The following is a 16,710-nucleotide window of genomic DNA, read 5'->3' on the forward strand; positions in this document are numbered from 1 at the left end:
ATGTGTTGTTGTATTCTGTTTGCTAATATTTTATTGAGGATTTTTGCATCTATATTCATCAAGGATATCAGCCTGTAGTTTTCTTTTTTAGTTGTATCTTTACCTGGTTTTGGTATCAGGGTGCTGTTTGCTTCATAGAATGAGTTTGGGAGATTTGTCTCTGTTTCAGTCTTTGGGAATAGTTTGTAAAGAATTGGTGATAATTCCTCTTTGAATGTTTGGTAAAATTCTGCTGTGAATCCATCTGGTCCTGGGCTTTTCTTTGTTGGGAGCCTTCTGATAACAGCTTCAATCTCCTTGATTGTTATTGGTCTGTTCAGATTTTCTACGTCTTCGTGGCTCAGTTTTGGGAGCTTGTGTGTGTCCAGAAATTTATCCATTTCCTCCAGATTTTCAAATTTGTTGGTGTATAGTTGTTTATAGTAGTCTCGAATGATTCCTTGTATTTCAGATGTATCAGTTGTAATATCACATTTTTCATTTTTAATTGTGTTATTTGGATCTCTCTTCTATTTTTAGTTACCCCTCCTAATGGTTTGTCAATTTTATTTATCTTTTCAAAAATCCAACTTTTAGATTTGTTGATCTTTTGTATTGTTTTTTGGGTTTCAATTTCATTAAGTTCTGCTCTGATTTCTTTCTGTCTCATAACTTTGGGTTTGGATTGTTCTTGTTTTTCTAGTTCTTTAAGGTGATGATTTCTAATTTTAATCCATTGTGGTCTGAGAAAATACATGGGATAATTCCATTTTTTTGAATTTGTAGAGACTTGATTTGTGACGTAACGTGTGATCTATCCTGGAGAATGATCTGTGTGCTGATGAGAAGAATGAATATTCTGAGGTTGTTGGATCGTATGTTCTGTAGATATCTGCCAAGTCCAATTGATCTAGAATGTTGTTTAGATCTTGTGTTTCTCTGCTGATTCTTTACCTAGATTATCTGTCCAATATTGACAGTGGGGTGTTCAGGTCCCCTGCTATTATGGTATTAGTGTCTATTTCCTTCTTTAGGTCTAATAGAGTTTGTTTTATAAATCTGGCTGCTACAACATAGGGTGTGTATATATTTATGATTGTATGTCTTCTTGATGGATCAATCCTTTTATCATTATGTAGTGGTCCTCATTATCTCTTTTTATGGCTCTTAGTTTAAAGTCTATTTTATCAGATATGAGAACAGCTACTCTAGCTCTTTTTTCATTTCTGTTTGCATGGTAAATCTTTTTCCACACTTTCATTCTTAGTCTATGTGAGTCTTTATGGTTGAGGTGGGTCTCTTGAAGGCAGCATAAAGTTGGGTCCTCCTTCTTAATCCAGTCAGCCAGTCTGTGTCTTTTGATTGGGGAATTTAAGCCTTTTACATCGAGAGTTGTTATTGAAAGGTGTTGATTTATTCCCAGCATTTTATTGATTATTCTTTGGATGTCTTAGGTGTCTTTTGTTCCTTTCTTTCTGATTTACTGTAGAGAAGGATGCCCACTCTCACCACTCCTATTGAACATAGTGTTGGAAGTACTAGCCAGAGCAATCAGAGAAGAGAAGGAAGTTAAGGGTATCCAGATTGGAAAAGATGAAGTCAAACTGTCCATATTTGCAGATGACATGATCCTATATATCGAACAGCCTAAAGCCTCTACAAAAAAACTCTTGGAGGTGATAAATGAGTTCAGCACAGTAGCAGGATACAAAATCAACACACAAAAATCAGTAGCATTTCTATTCTCCAACAGTGAACATGCAGAGAGAGAAATCAAGAAAGCTTGCACACTTACAATAGCCACCAAAGAAATAAAATGCTTAGGAATTGAGTTCTCCAAGGATGTGAAAAATCTCTAAAATGAGAACTACAAACCACTCCTGAGAGAAATTAGAGAGGATACAAGAAGATGGAAAGATATCCAACAATCTTGGATTGGAAGAATCAATATAGTGAANAGGGATGGCTGGTGTGCTCACTGGCTGAGCGTGGTGCAGACCACACCATGCCGAGGATTGCGATCCCCTTACCGGTCAGGAAAAAAAAAAAAAAGATTATTATTAAAGATTCATTCAATGTTACCTTTCCCTTTTTTTGTCTCCCCTTTTCACCATAATATCACAAGCTTCTGCTGCACAATCCAGACAAGAAAGAAAGTCTTCTACACTCTGAAAAGGTATTAAATACCATAATTTACTTTTATATAAAGGTGCCTAAAGAAATATAGCCACTTAATATTGTTTTGTACTTTTAAACCCTTAATACAATTTTATTTATTTTTTTGTCCTTTTTGAGACCAGCCGCACCGCGCTCAGCCAGTGAGCGCTGTGAGTGCACTGGTCATCCCTATACAGGATCCGAACCTGCGGCGGGAGCGCTGCTGCGTTCCCAGCGCTGCACTCTCCCGAGTGCGCCATGGGCTCGGCCCCCTTAATACAATTTTTAAAAGGCTCACTTTGTCTTTAAATTAGAAATTGTGATTTAGAATTAAAAAAGGTAAAATGCTCCTCAGCTTGGTCTCCCCCTTTACCTCCCAAAGAGGTATCTGAATGCAGAATACTAGTTTTAGATTGGGTTTAAAATTATTCTGATAAAAATCTACTCAAAGATCTTTATAACACAAATCTCTAGGTCTGATACTGAAATAAAATTAAACTTTACTTACCTTTTCATTCAGAGAGTTATGGAGTTTTGTGAGAGCTACTTTGGTATCTTCTGACAATTTACTTAAAATCTTTTTTCTTACCTGCAAGGGAAAAAAAAATTCTTTCAGCATTGTGCTTTTGACATGAGTACATATAAGATCAAGCAAAAAATATATACATATATTTATTACTACAGCAGAAAAAAAAATCTTTTAGATTTTTTTCCTAAAAACTCTTTACTTTCCTTTTAAACTATTTCAACTGAAAGAAAATAAAATGTGCTCAGACTTAACACAAAATACATTAAAAGTGGCAAGCAAATCACTAACATACTTCACTTGTAATGGCTGCAGGATCATCTACTGCCATCATTAAATCCGAAGCTAAGAAGTTGAAAATGAGGTTAGTGATATCTGTACACACTGTCTTCAGCAAATGCTTGTTAAGAGCAGCCTGTGTATCATCTGGAAAATAAGGGCGCTTTATTAAAACTAATTTCATCTCCAAATAATAAAAATCAATGAAAAACAGTTATTAAGTATACCTGCAAAAAACTTCATCCCCTTTTCAAATAATCTAATATTACTGTATAGGTTTGAAACCTCTTCTTGCAAGTCCTTAATGGTGCGTTTTCTGCCAGTTCCAGAAGCAGTAGAAGTTGAAGACATGAATACTGAACGTACCACCTCAAGATAAGTTTTATTAAGAGGCCTGTACACAAGATAAATATAATTTTTAAATGTACTGAATTTACGTAAAAAAAAAAAATTGCTTCTATGGAAATAAAGCTGAAGAAAATATCTCTATTTTTTAAACAAATAAAATTAATTTGGAAAATAATGTCCACTAGGAATCTGTCTCTCAAACCCAGGAATTACAATTTATATGGATTATTTTTCTCAATTTTCAAGTATTCAAAGTTATTGCACTAACGACAACAAGAACCACCACAATTCAAAAAAAAAAAAGGTAATGGCAAATTATTAGTAGTAACTATTTCATTTTTTTACATGTGAAAAATATGGATATATGATGTGTTTACGCACAAAAATATTTATTTAAATTAAGAAAAAATTCTTACTTCAAAAGCTATAGTAGTTGTTAAGTCAAAGTTAGATGCACTGGGCTCCTGGATTGTACAAGGGTACTTCAAAGAGTTCATGGAAAGATTTTTAGTACAACTTCATTCTATTTTCACAAACTTTTTGAAGTACCCTTATATCTACGGAAATTTACATATTGGGATTAACTTGAGGGATGGTCAGGTTAGATAGCAATGGTCATGTTATACACAATTTCCTTTATTTTTGTACAAAAATAAATTTAGGTTGGCTCGTTCAGAAGGTAGCAGTGTCTAAATTTATACTTCTTGAGGTCAGTTTGTTACTTTATTTTTTCTCTACAAGTAAACACTGTTTACTTTCGGTCAAATCAAAACAAGATAATCTTTTCTTCCTTCTGAATGTTGTCTTTCAGGCTATGGAAGAGACCAGCCAGTGATTAGTGCTGGTGTTTTTTCCCCTACTATGACTTAAGACTGTATGATCAGTGAACAAGAATACTTCCTGGCTCTCATCTTTTATTTCCCATACTGCCTTCCCCAAAGCACTAAATAAATGTATGTTGAACTGCACTGCCTCTGTAGGCAAATAAAATCTGGAATTTCGTGGCTAGATTAAATTCTAAGCTTTGTACAGAAAATACCTAACATACATATTTTCTATGACCTGGTGAAATTTTCACTTAATGACCCACTGAATTTCTATCATAAAACAAAAAATTGTTTTATACTTGCTTTACTAAGTATTCAGCAAGTTCAGAAATAAACTCCTCAGGGGCATCTTTTATGTGTTTTCTTAAAAAATCTTCAATCTCATCCTGGAACATAAAAGTGATCTCTGGCTTCTTTTTTCCTATAATAGATACAATGGGGAAAAAACAACAACAAAAAACAAACAAGCAACGAAAAAGCAAATAAGATTCCATTAACATGTTTAGTAAAATGTTAATTCATTCACTGCCTACCATAGACTCTGATATTAATTTTTGTCAACAAAATTGTTAATGTCAAGTAATAATAACTAATGAAAAGAATTTTAAAATAGGATATATAGTGGAATTTCTTTTAAGTGATCATTTTCTGGCTTTCAAAATGACTCTTTTCTACAGGTCAATCAGAAAATAATAAAGATGATTTTTCCCCTCATCGAACTTGCATGATGCAAATAGCTGGAAATGAAAACTATCGAGTAGAAAAAAAGTATTTTAGGATAGGATAATTTCTCTTTGTTGAACAATGAATACTGAGCAGAATTTCCTTCTTTATAAAAATAAATATTTATTAAAAATTAAATCATCCTTGTAATTTACATAAAATCCTCAGAAAGTCATTATAAAAATAATGTGAACCACAACTTCAGTAGAATTGTTTAAGCCAAAATTTGTCTTTTTGAAAAAGCAAAGATGAAAAAAATACCTCATAATTGTACACCCGTAATTTATTTTTGTTCTCACAAAAGTAGTTATATACCACGGAAAATTTGTATACAGCTACTATGATAGAAATAATCATTAACTGTGGAAATGTCATGCCTACCCACTTACTTGGAAAAGTACAGGTTGAAGATAAAGAAAGCTAACAATATTTTCATTAGAAATTTTAAAGGTATAAAAGTGATTATTTCCAGCTAAATTAGGTTATTTATTCTACATATGAAACCTTAGAAATAAAAATAAAATAGCTTAAAAATCAATTTTCACTATGAATGAAGATCTAAGGAGTTGAGATTATAGCTTTAGACAAATAGTATCCTTTTTTGAAATCTGCTGTCCATTCCAGATGTTCACCCTAGTCTATAATTTCTGTTTGCTTCCTGAATGCATTTTATGTTATTAAATTATTTTTCCTTCTAGTAATCTTTCATACTGAATTCATCTTATATTTTAGCTAAGAACCTAATTTCATCCTCCATTTCAGAGATTACATCACAACCCTCTTTCAAAAGCACTGAAATTACTTTTTTTAGGTAGAACGATTTTACTACTTTTATAGCTCTTTTCAATAATCTATGCACAAAAGAAATATCACATGCCTCACTTAACAATTATTTAAAATTACAGATATTAGAGAAGTATTTTTTTAATGTCTCTTTACCCTCATTGCTAGTACATGTGGGGAATAGGTAAATTCATTTATCAGTGAAAAGTTAAAACCAACATAGGATCATCTTAATACTACTTAAAGTAAGGGTAGAGCTAGTAGTTTCTATGAAGATACTTTTCCTTTAATTAACATTGCTTTATGCACATCAAAATATTAGTTATTTCTACCTATCTTAGAATACTTTAAAGACAGCTCTTAGGCAAGTGTGAACAAATAGTAAGTAGCATATTAATAGCTGCAGCCATGTCACTTAATATCTGCATCTCTCAGCTATAGCGCATTGGGAACAAACTGTGGAAGAGGGGAAATATAAATCTCAAATTATCATTATTTGAAGTTTGGTTTTTTATTTTCTTTTTGCTGGGGATAGGGAAGAGGGCAGTATAATGGTTTCATTAAATTAACTTTTCTTAAACAGAAAAATAAAAAATCATAATCTTATTTAGAAAAGCAAAACAAGATGCCCTTTACAGATTTAACCTTACCAAGCACTAACAAGTCTAGGAAAAGAAAGATGCATATAATTAATTTTCCCCCTTAGATATAAGTAGACAACAGGTTAGGTGTTACTGTAAAAATTAAACATGCATAAAATTAGTATTTCCTACTTAAATTTGCAGAAGTTCAGTTTTCAAAAATATCATAATTCTTGTTTTGTACAGCAGTGGGAGACCATAAAAATGACCATGCAAGCTGAAACTGGTGCAAAGTGTTCTTAATAATCAATGAGAAAAGTAACGATTGCTCCATGGCCTTTTAAAAATCTTTGTGAAAACATTAGAAGTTCCACTGGTTACAAATGTACAGGGAAATGAAAAATAAAACTTTGTATTTATAATTTAGCACACTGTACTTTAATACACTAGAAACGCAAAGAATGAAAGTGTTTTCTTTGTAAAAAACTTATCAAGGATAGTTTGAACTGTTTGCCTTTTTCTTCTCATCATATAACTTACGGTATGGAGCAAGCGTCTTTCCTATGCCTTATATGTGTCACACTCCCTTCTAACTCTAGGTCTGCTTTCAACATTTTGTCCTTTGCCCTTCTGATGTCTTGGAATATCTCCCAGAGTTCCTTTAAAGTGAAGTTTTTTGCTGACTTCACATCCTCTGAGATATTTTCGTCCTTTTTGTCACAACCACTTCCTTCATTTATGTCAATAAGTGTGCCTTAACTAAGTTCCTCTGGCTGCATACCTAGAGTCTCTTGAGCAATGGCAGTGTCAACATTCCCACAGTCAGCCCACAGTCAACATTCCCACAGTCACGAAATTTTATTTCGTGTTATCACTTTTAATTTCTTTGCTGCACTTTCATCTTTGTTGGCCAATTCTCTCTTTTGATTATCTATTTTTGTAAAGTGTCACATTGGTTTATCACTGGGAGACATGGAGATAACACATCTCAGGCTTTGTTGTTGGTGTATGAAGAATAATTGATGCGTAGTGATCACTGACAAACTTTAAGTGATGTGATTGTCATAGACCATGATATGCATCTATTATTTATGTACTGATTTGTGGACTGAAGAACTGGCAGTGAAGTCTGTACTCAGTTAATATACCAGGGAAACTTGGTGACTGAAATTTGAACCATCTTGTTGGTAGACTGATGTCATTTAACTGAACTGTGATAAACTGAAATTTGTGGCCACTGAAACTATGCAAAATTGTGCAAGAACTTCCTGTATAAGCATATATACCTAAAATACATCTTAAGAAAATATCTTAAAAAACACACACACAAAGGAAAGATAAAATAAATCTACACACCAGTGTGAGATGACTGAGATTCATCATCACTATCATCATCTTTTCTTCCTTTCTTCTTGATTTTCTTAATTTTGTATTCTCTGGCGTTGCCCCCACCTCCTCCTCTCACACTTCCACTGCCCTCTGTTGGAAAATGACATCTGTTAGTTTTATCTAAGTAAATCACCATTTTTAGAAAACGATACCATATTATATTTAACTTTACAGAAGAAGAAAGATAAAAGGCAAAATAAAGCAACTTTTAGACTCTTTCTAATCTTGGAATTTCCTTACTAAAATAAGTTTAGTAAATTCAACCAATAAAAATTAATAAATAATAAACATGAATCTCTTGAATTTAAGCAACCTACTTAGATAGCCTGCCAATTTCACCTCTTTTCTGTAGGTCTGCCCGATGTTTTCTTAGCCAAACCCATCCCTTTACCTCCTCTTCTACCTTCCCCAAAATAAATGTGTCCTCATTTGCTCATCTCTGTTACCACAGCCTCACTGATAACCCCCTATTATAATACTTCATAAATTTAATTATACTCGGTTTTGCATTCTTGGTTGAAAGATTATTATCCATGTTCAGAGGAGACACCCTGACCACTACCACTCATCCAGATCACAAATTTCAATAAATTTAGCTGGACATTAGCAGTTAAATGAGAGCAAGAAGTAAGTCTCATTAATGTTTGTGTTCTTGGGGCTACAGCAATGCTTAAAACATAACAAGTACTCAATAAATGTTGATCAAGAATATTAAAGTGGTTAAGCAGAAAAATAATGTTATAAATCACCTATTGGCTAAATAAAGATTAAAAGAAGTACATATTATGAAACGAACTCAAATACTGTAAATAAAAGTAAAAAATGTTATTAAGGTGATTTCCCTGCCATTAGATATTTACATTTAAAATATATATTCTACAAAGTAGAACACTTATAATGGGTTTTAAACACTGAAAAATATTGAAACTATATTTCTTCATAAAAGATTTTTTCAATAAAATAAAGCAATTTATAAAAACTAAAGATATTTAAATTCTGAGTAGAATTCCCTTAGAGTTCATCGTATCTAAAATTAAAACTTCTATTAATTTATCTTTCCCTTGCTATTATGATAGAAAAATACTATTTGCAAAAACACATGTCTAAAGTGAATGTGCTTTTTACATTTGGTAATAAGTTTCTCATGGGGAGGACATTGGTGCTTGACATTCCATGCACTGTAATTAAACTATTACAATACTATAGCACTATCACTGAGAACAAAACACCAGATGACCCTTAACTTGTATAAAGAAATAAAATAGATTAGTTATACTAACATAAATGACCAATTGATTAAGGCAAATTTATAGTAATATATTCAAATAATATAAAATATGCATAGCGGTGAATTACTATGATTAGAGTAATTTACTATACTTTTCCTAGAAAAATAGAAATTTCAAAATACCACTCAAATGTTTTACAGAAAAAGATTTTGGAAGAGGAAACAAATTACCTCAAAGAAACAGGAGTGAACTCCCATAGCAAAAATTAAGTTTTTATAATATATGTTCAATGTGGCTGTATTTATTAATGAAAAATGTTGAATGAATACTGAATTCCATTAATCCTGTTAAAGCACTAATAACATTGTTTGTACTATAAAAAGTATGGGATACACATGTTACTTTACTTATCTAAAGTAAGTTACTAGCATACCAGTGCTACCTGGAATAATTTCCAGCAACTTTAAATTAAAAAAAGAAATTAAAAAAAGAACTTATCGGGAAATTCATTCATTTAACATATATTTATAGAGCACCTAAATTATGCTAAGTGGTGCTCTAGGTGCCAGCAGTAAAACAATAAATGAGATAGGCAAATTTCCCAAACAACAGAACACATCACAGTGATAAAGTGATACAAAAAAAACTGGCAAGATAATGAGATAGAGAGTGATTGTGACTACTACTCCCGGGGGTTAGAGAGGCGTCTCTGAGCAAGTGACATTTAAAGTTGAGCACTGAATGAAAAGAAGAAATGAGTTACTTGAAGTTGGGGAGGGGGCATTCCCGTGGAAGTCCAAAGCTAATGCAAAGGGCTTGAGGTGAACATGAACTTGGCAAGTTTGGGAATCTAAAAAAAGGGTTACTGGGGTGAAACACAGAGGGTGAGGGGGAAAACAGGAGATGGGCATGATCATGAAATTAGTTTTCACAAAAGAAAACACAGAATATTTTCATTTTCATCATTAAAATTTAATTAATTAGAAAAAAATTTGGTGATCTTAGCAGTTAAAGTTAAAGATGAATCAGTCAGATAAAAGGCCCTTCAAAGGACGAAATAACCGTAAAGTTCACTGTAACAAAAAACTCATCTTTGAATATTCCTTTTTCATAACAATTTATTACCTGTTGCTTTCCTCCTTCGCTCATCTTTTTTATCCTTTTTACTTGTGTTAACGCTTTCTAGAATGGAGGAGACTTGTTTCAGATCTTCTTCAGTGATTAACTGCACAGGATTATTTTTCATTTCCTAAAATAAAATATGTGGGGTTTTTTGGTAGGAAAAATATATAGCCTTTCAAAAAGCATAAAATAAAAGTTGTTTATATACTCATGTATATCCTAGTTATTCTTGTTTGGTTTCATTGCTAAGAAGACTATAGAGCTCTAAGGTCGTTTCTCCTTGCCAAAAATTAGTCCCTTCCTTTGCTGTTCTTGGCTTTTTGCACCTATTATCAGCTAATTAGAAATTCTATCTGGTCACTGAACAACTGATCACACAGCACCAGATGCAATCCTTTTCTGCTGTTAAAGGCTGGTTTTACCCCTGCTTAATAGGTGCCCCACGCCCTCCTTTTTGAGGCTCCCAAGTTCAAAAATACTTGAGATTACTAGAAAGGTAATAAAACCTCCATCCCTGACCCTACCCAAATGACCATATATGAGCTGCATACTAAGTCATATAAACTTTTTTTCCTCTGGACTTATTCTTGATGATATCTGCTTTTTAAACATTTATGTTAACAGCAATGAATTATTTCCAAGTTCAGAGACTGATTATTTCTCATGGGAAAGAATCCTATAAAAGAACATTTTTTTCATGGTAAAAATGCTATTATTTCCTTTTTGCTTTTCTAAAGAAAACTGGTTAGAATGTTGATAGTTCAAGTAATAGAACCACCTTTTCCTGAACTTATTTTTGTGGTTAAAGGGAGGAGACCAAGGAAAGAAGAAAAGATCATATTAAGATTTTACAATAGTAAAAGATTGCAAATAAAAATAATAAGGTAGTCGTTTAATAATTGGCAGTTAACAGGTACCAGACATTTTATATATATCCCTTATTTATTTATATTTATCCTTTCCACAGTAGATACCACCATCCTTTGTTTGATGATAAGGAAACTGGAAGCTTACTTGTCCAAAGTCATAAAGAGAATAAACATGTTTAAACTCAGGTTTACTGATATCAAATCTGTATACTTTTTGCTCTTCTCTGCTGTTTATCAAGCCAAATGCAGAAAATTATCTCATTTTTAAACTGTTGAAAAAGCTTAAAAGGAATATAGCTAAATACAAATTATTTACATATTTAATAAGCCTTCATGAATTTATTAACCGTTTAACAAGGATAAATAGGCTTGTTTTATCTACTTCAGAGCAGACTTTATAAGGAGATGGTGCTGCTAACTAGAAACATGAATTGAATAGTTATTAAAGCAGACCTGGTATAACATCTATTTCAAAATATTTGGACGGCAGTTGCTCTGAGTTGCTCAAAATTAATTTTGATAGTAACAAAATTTCTTTCCTCCATAAGTTATCCTGTTTGTGCACCCTAAATTGGTAAAATTAGTGAGGCTCTGCTAGATTTAGCAAATATGAGGGGTCATCAAAAAGTTCATGGAAAGATTCGTATTATCTTTTATTTCCATTTTTCCACCAATTTTTTGGAGTACTTTTGTATATTGTGTACTGACTGAAAATTCACTGTATATTTATATATACCCACAGACATTGTTTTTGTGCATTTTAATGTTTTAAAGTTGGACCAATACCCTAAGGTGATATGACTGTGAATTGTTTAATCTATGTAATTTCAATTTACAAAATCAGCCCCCCAAGTTTTAACTTACATGCTCTGATGGGAATGAAGAAGGGGAAAAACATATCTGGGAGAGAAAATAGAAAGGAATAATGCAGTAAAGGAAGTGATATATGATACAAACTATTCATTTCTGGGTGGACTGCTTACACCATTTTTCAAATGACATCAGATGATTCTAATGTGAAATTCTGTTAAGATTAGCAGATGAAAAGAAACGTGGCATACCTTTTCAGCTTTCTGGTGCATCAGGTCACTAAACAGTTCTGTACAGTCATTTATAAATTTTTCACTGACTGCAACAGTATCACTAAAGACTATTGCTGAAGCCTGTTTGCTGAATGCTCTCATCACCTGTTGAAGCAACATGGCAGCATCTTCAACTGATAATGAACTGGGTAGCAGAGGCTAGATTACAAACAGAAGGGAAATGAAGTATAAATGCAATATAATACAGATAAACCATTGCTCTCCCTACATGATCTCATTAAGACCCACAGCTTTTAGAACCATATTTATGCCAATAACCTCCCAAATTATATTTCTCATTTCCTCACCACTCTGAACTCTGGAATTATCCTATTGCCTACCTTCCCCACCTGTACGCCTACTAGGTATCTCAAATTGTCCAAAACAACACCAAAACATACAAGTCATACTCTGTTCCTCTTTCTCAGAAACCCACAAACCATCCACCAGCAAGTCCTGATAACTTTACCTACAAAATATATTTCTTCTTAGCTCTTTCTACTATCTGAAATTATCAATTTCATTAACTATCTCTCCCCAGTGAAAGTGCCCCTTCTAGGGGCAGAAGACTTGTATGGCTACCACATCCCCATGAAGTAGAATGGTGCCTGGCACACAGAAGGTACTTAATAAAATTTGTTGAATGAATAAAAAAACATTGAAATCTGGAATCTTTGGAAACCTCTTTATCCAAATCCGGGAATTTTCTGTTTTATGAAAAAGGTCTGAGCCCTGTCTAGAAAATAACGGATTGGCCTCTTGTTTATTTATCTTCAGGTACACTTATCTTTTTGGCAAAATGAAAGGCAGGTCAAAACTGAACACTGAAGTAAAATATTATCAGTGCTAAAGCAGCTTGTGATAATACATTAGCAGAGATTAATGGACAAGGGATAAACAAATGCTACATGATGCTTAATGCCAGTACAGTTGTTAGTGCCTGGATAAAATGGTAAGATGTCTCATCGATTTCTGTATCAGCTTTGATATCAGTGTTATACTGTTTGCTTGTTTGTTTTGAGAATTACAGAATTCTGGATATTGACTCCATGTGAAGAAGGTCACCCTCTACTTCAAAAGGTAGAAAGACTTTAAATATAAAATAATTGTTTATTTTTATTGTAACAATGACTGCTAGAATTTGCAACTAAAGCCAAGATAGCTTTATTTATCCTAATTTTTTAAATGGCCATATACTAGTGAAATATCAAGTTGTCATTGGTTTAAAGAAAAATTCAGAAAGATAAAAACATACTGCAATATCAACCCATGTTCCAGAGCTGACGGCTTCCTCTACTGATGCTTCCACCTGATCCACAAGTCCTTGACCAACACAAGCTGCTTTCAAAAACAAGAGTTGTGTAGCCTTATATCTTTTCCTTATGTAGCTTACAGCATCTGGGATTCCAAGTCTGGACAAAGCATCAAATTCTAAAAATACACCACAGAGATGGATTAGAACTGTCAATCACTCATACCTTTTAGAAATCTTAGAAAAAGTTAAGTTCTATCAAAACCTATTCTTTGATGGTGAATGCACTGTATTCTAATATATTTTAGGAACAGAAATGTATCACAGCCTATTCCCTAGTTATATTACCTTCTCAAATTTTTATTACAAAAGATATTTGTAGAAACATTAGCTCGAGTACTTCCTCGATACTAACTATCTCACTCCCTCTTCAATTGAAGGGTCAAAGGGAAACATGAAGACTACAGAGCAATAAAATCAGAAATAAAAGTAAAGGAGAAGGTAATGGTTTACGTGAAGAAACAAAAACTGGAATTTTGCTTATTATAGTTAATTAATTTATTTTTCAAAATGTTTCATCAGACAACTTAGGACAAAGTATTTCTCTAGTCTAATTTAAACAAGAAAAAGGTTTAGAATACAAAACAAAAGCAAAAAATAAAGACAAATATACAGCCATTAAAGTTACTGGGGATTATCTACTTACTCCTCTGATCCCACCCCAAATAATCATACTTAAGAAAACTATAACAAAATCCTAATCCAAGCTGATGACTGAAGAAACTGAAAAGTGCATCACAGGAAGTCAAAAAATATAAGCAAAGCCCAGTATCCCAGCACATGTTTAAATTGTTTAAATACTAGTGACTTACAGGTTTATTACTGAGAAAGTAATTTGCTATGTGGTTTGACTTGGGTTATAAAATTGATTAAAATAAGTGAGCTATATATATGCATTTTTGCTAATTGTTTTAATGACTGAATTTAGTCAATCTACTTTAACTAAATGACATAAAGAACCTCAGAAAGAGAATTTAGAATAACTTCAATGTTTCCAAAGTACTGTATAACTAAATAAAAATGAACACTGGGAAGTTGATATCCAGTAAAATATTTCTAAGATGATGCAACCGAAAAACTGGGCAACTTTATAAAATATAAGATATAATAAGTAAAATTACTTTTATGAATTAAAAAATCAATCAAAAAATCAAGTTTAGTAGTATCATCTTAATGTAACTGGGAGGTTGGTTATCAGTACCAGCTTGTGGCCTTTCTACATTATAATTGCTCAGTAACTAAGGAATTAAACTCAGCTCCAAGACCCACAGAAACCTGCAGTGTGACTACTTTTACACTCAAAGGGAACCATTATAGCCTCTGGTCAACAACAGGAAAGTACATATAGACCCCAAGGTTAGAAAAATACTTCCTAAAAACGTGTTTAGTATTAGAAAGAAATTTTATTTTCAAAGAAAAAAAAAATAGTTACCTAGATAGCCATTCTGCCTGAAAAAGGAATCCACCCAAGTACTCTGTGTCCTGGAGTAGATGTCAGGGACAAACACTGCTTTATCTTGTCTCCCACCAACCACAGTGCCTCTTAAGCGTCCACTATTAACAAGTTCCTCAAGCACAGCTTAAAATAAACCCATACAAATACAAATAAATCAGAGCAGGTATAAATATTAAAAGGTAAAATAACTTATTTCACAATTTACCTATTCTTACCCTTTTAAAAACCAATAAAAGTTTAAATAGCATAAGAGAAAGTATTATATTTACATAACTTTCCCTTCATTTGTGAGAATACTTAGGCTATAAATTTAGAGAAATTCTGGCAAGAAGCTAAAGGTAATGAACTTGTAACTCAAACTAGTAAACATTAACATATTGATTTTTTAGTTTGAGTAATGTTGGAAAAAAATCCGCATGCTACTATTTATCTCATGATTTGTTTTAAAGTGGATAATTAAACACTTTGAGAATAGATAATATGCAATCACTAGTGTTAACAAGTTCAATTTTCTAATACTTAAAAAATTAAGATACTTGAACCATATTAAAATCAGCAGTGTGAAATAAAGCTATGAACATTTTTACATTACATTTCCACTGTTTAAACCCTACCTATAAGAGAATTCTGTGATTAAGAGGATGGATTCTGGAATAAGACTGTCTAAGTCTAAACCTCAACTCTGCCACCTACTAGCTTCAAAACACTGGGCAAGTCATTTTCTTTATGGCTCCATTTTCTTATCTGTGAAATGGGGATGATGACAATATCTATCTCACAGGGTTGTTGTATTCAAGTAAAGTGCCTGGAACAGTAGCTGCCATATAATAAGCACTCAACTATTAACTAAATATCTACCATCATTACTACCACCACTACCACCACTATCACTACCCACCACCACCACCACCACCACCATTATCATCATAAGACTAATGCTAGTTTTAAAACTAGATAAGGCTGCCATTAATATCGAATTTATGCTTTTTAATTAAACCATAAAATTTAACTAAACATTTTGTTGTTTCAGCTATTAAAATCCCCTAAAAAAAGACAAAGCAGATAGAAAGGAGCTATTTATAAGTGAATCAGCAAGTACATTCAAAAGATGCCTGGCATAAAGAAAGGTTTATGAAAATTAGCCTTTAACAAAAATAAAAATTAGTTTACATACTAATTTGAGAATTTCAATGCAGAGTAAATTAGGATACATCAGAAAAGTCCAGATTTCTCAACAGACTACAACACATGATTCTCAATTTAGTATGACTGTACAACACAAATTCATTCTAAATTCTGACCAAAGTTGTCAAGTTATCAATTACTACTTGAAGAACTTTACATTATAACAAAATCATACCAACTGCTAATTATATAGATTCCCAAAACATCACAGCTTAATTTTAAATCTGCCTTAAACAAAAATTTTAAATTTAAAGTTCATATTCTGAAAAATATAGTGAATAAAAATTAACTTGTTCAATAATTGGATTTCTTCTCCATTCATTTTAGTCTTATATTTGGACAGATACCTGACTTCAAAGATTAAGTCATTGCTTTTTAAAATATTCCAGCAAAGCATTAAAAAAAGAAAAACCTCAAAACCTCATAAGAGTTTCACAAGCATACAAACAATGAATCAAGATTATTTTGGAGATAATTCTATGTTGCTTAAGTGCTAAGAATATATTTTCATTGCTGTAAACTCTTTGCAAAAATTTTGTTGAAGAAACACTACTTTTATATTAGAAAAATGTAGTAAAAAATCGTTAAGAAACAAAAACTTATTCTTAGTCCTACAATTTTAAATGTCTCCAAATGTATATGCATAAGTGTGTGTACATATATGTTTTCATTATATATATTTTTTTTCATTCCACTCTTCTGTGGGTAGCCAATACTAAATGTTTGGTTGTTATAACAGACAGACACATACATAAAAATTGGTATATAGCGACTTTTTCAAAGCAGAAAATATTTTAGTCATATCAGGTTTTAAGATTAAAAGAGGGAAAAACATTTAAATTAATAAGTTTTACATTAATAGT

General features: G+C 32.3%; 1 protein-coding gene across 1 annotated transcript in view; it reads right to left on the reverse strand.

The window, feature by feature from the left end:
• Positions 1-16,710, reverse strand: part of LOC103605986 (E3 UFM1-protein ligase 1-like) — a gene marked incomplete at its 3' end in the record, with an annotated part of 33,377 nt that overhangs the window by 2,168 nt on the left and 14,499 nt on the right. The window contains exons 7-17 of the mRNA XM_008590580.1: positions 14,639-14,785; positions 13,150-13,325; positions 11,874-12,053; positions 11,677-11,712; positions 9,947-10,070; positions 7,560-7,682; positions 4,420-4,537; positions 3,169-3,335; positions 2,958-3,088; positions 2,645-2,725; positions 2,062-2,147 (exon numbers count right to left, since the gene is read on the reverse strand). Coding sequence (XP_008588802.1) covers positions 2,062-2,147; positions 2,645-2,725; positions 2,958-3,088; positions 3,169-3,335; positions 4,420-4,537; positions 7,560-7,682; positions 9,947-10,070; positions 11,677-11,712; positions 11,874-12,053; positions 13,150-13,325; positions 14,639-14,785 — 1,369 coding nt within the window. The remainder of the gene's footprint in view (positions 1-2,061; positions 2,148-2,644; positions 2,726-2,957; positions 3,089-3,168; positions 3,336-4,419; positions 4,538-7,559; positions 7,683-9,946; positions 10,071-11,676; positions 11,713-11,873; positions 12,054-13,149; positions 13,326-14,638; positions 14,786-16,710) is intronic.

Source organism: Galeopterus variegatus, unplaced genomic scaffold (genome assembly GCF_000696425.1).
Source record: "Galeopterus variegatus unplaced genomic scaffold, G_variegatus-3.0.2 Scaffold6214, whole genome shotgun sequence".
Classification (NCBI taxonomy): domain Eukaryota; kingdom Metazoa; phylum Chordata; class Mammalia; order Dermoptera; family Cynocephalidae; genus Galeopterus; species Galeopterus variegatus.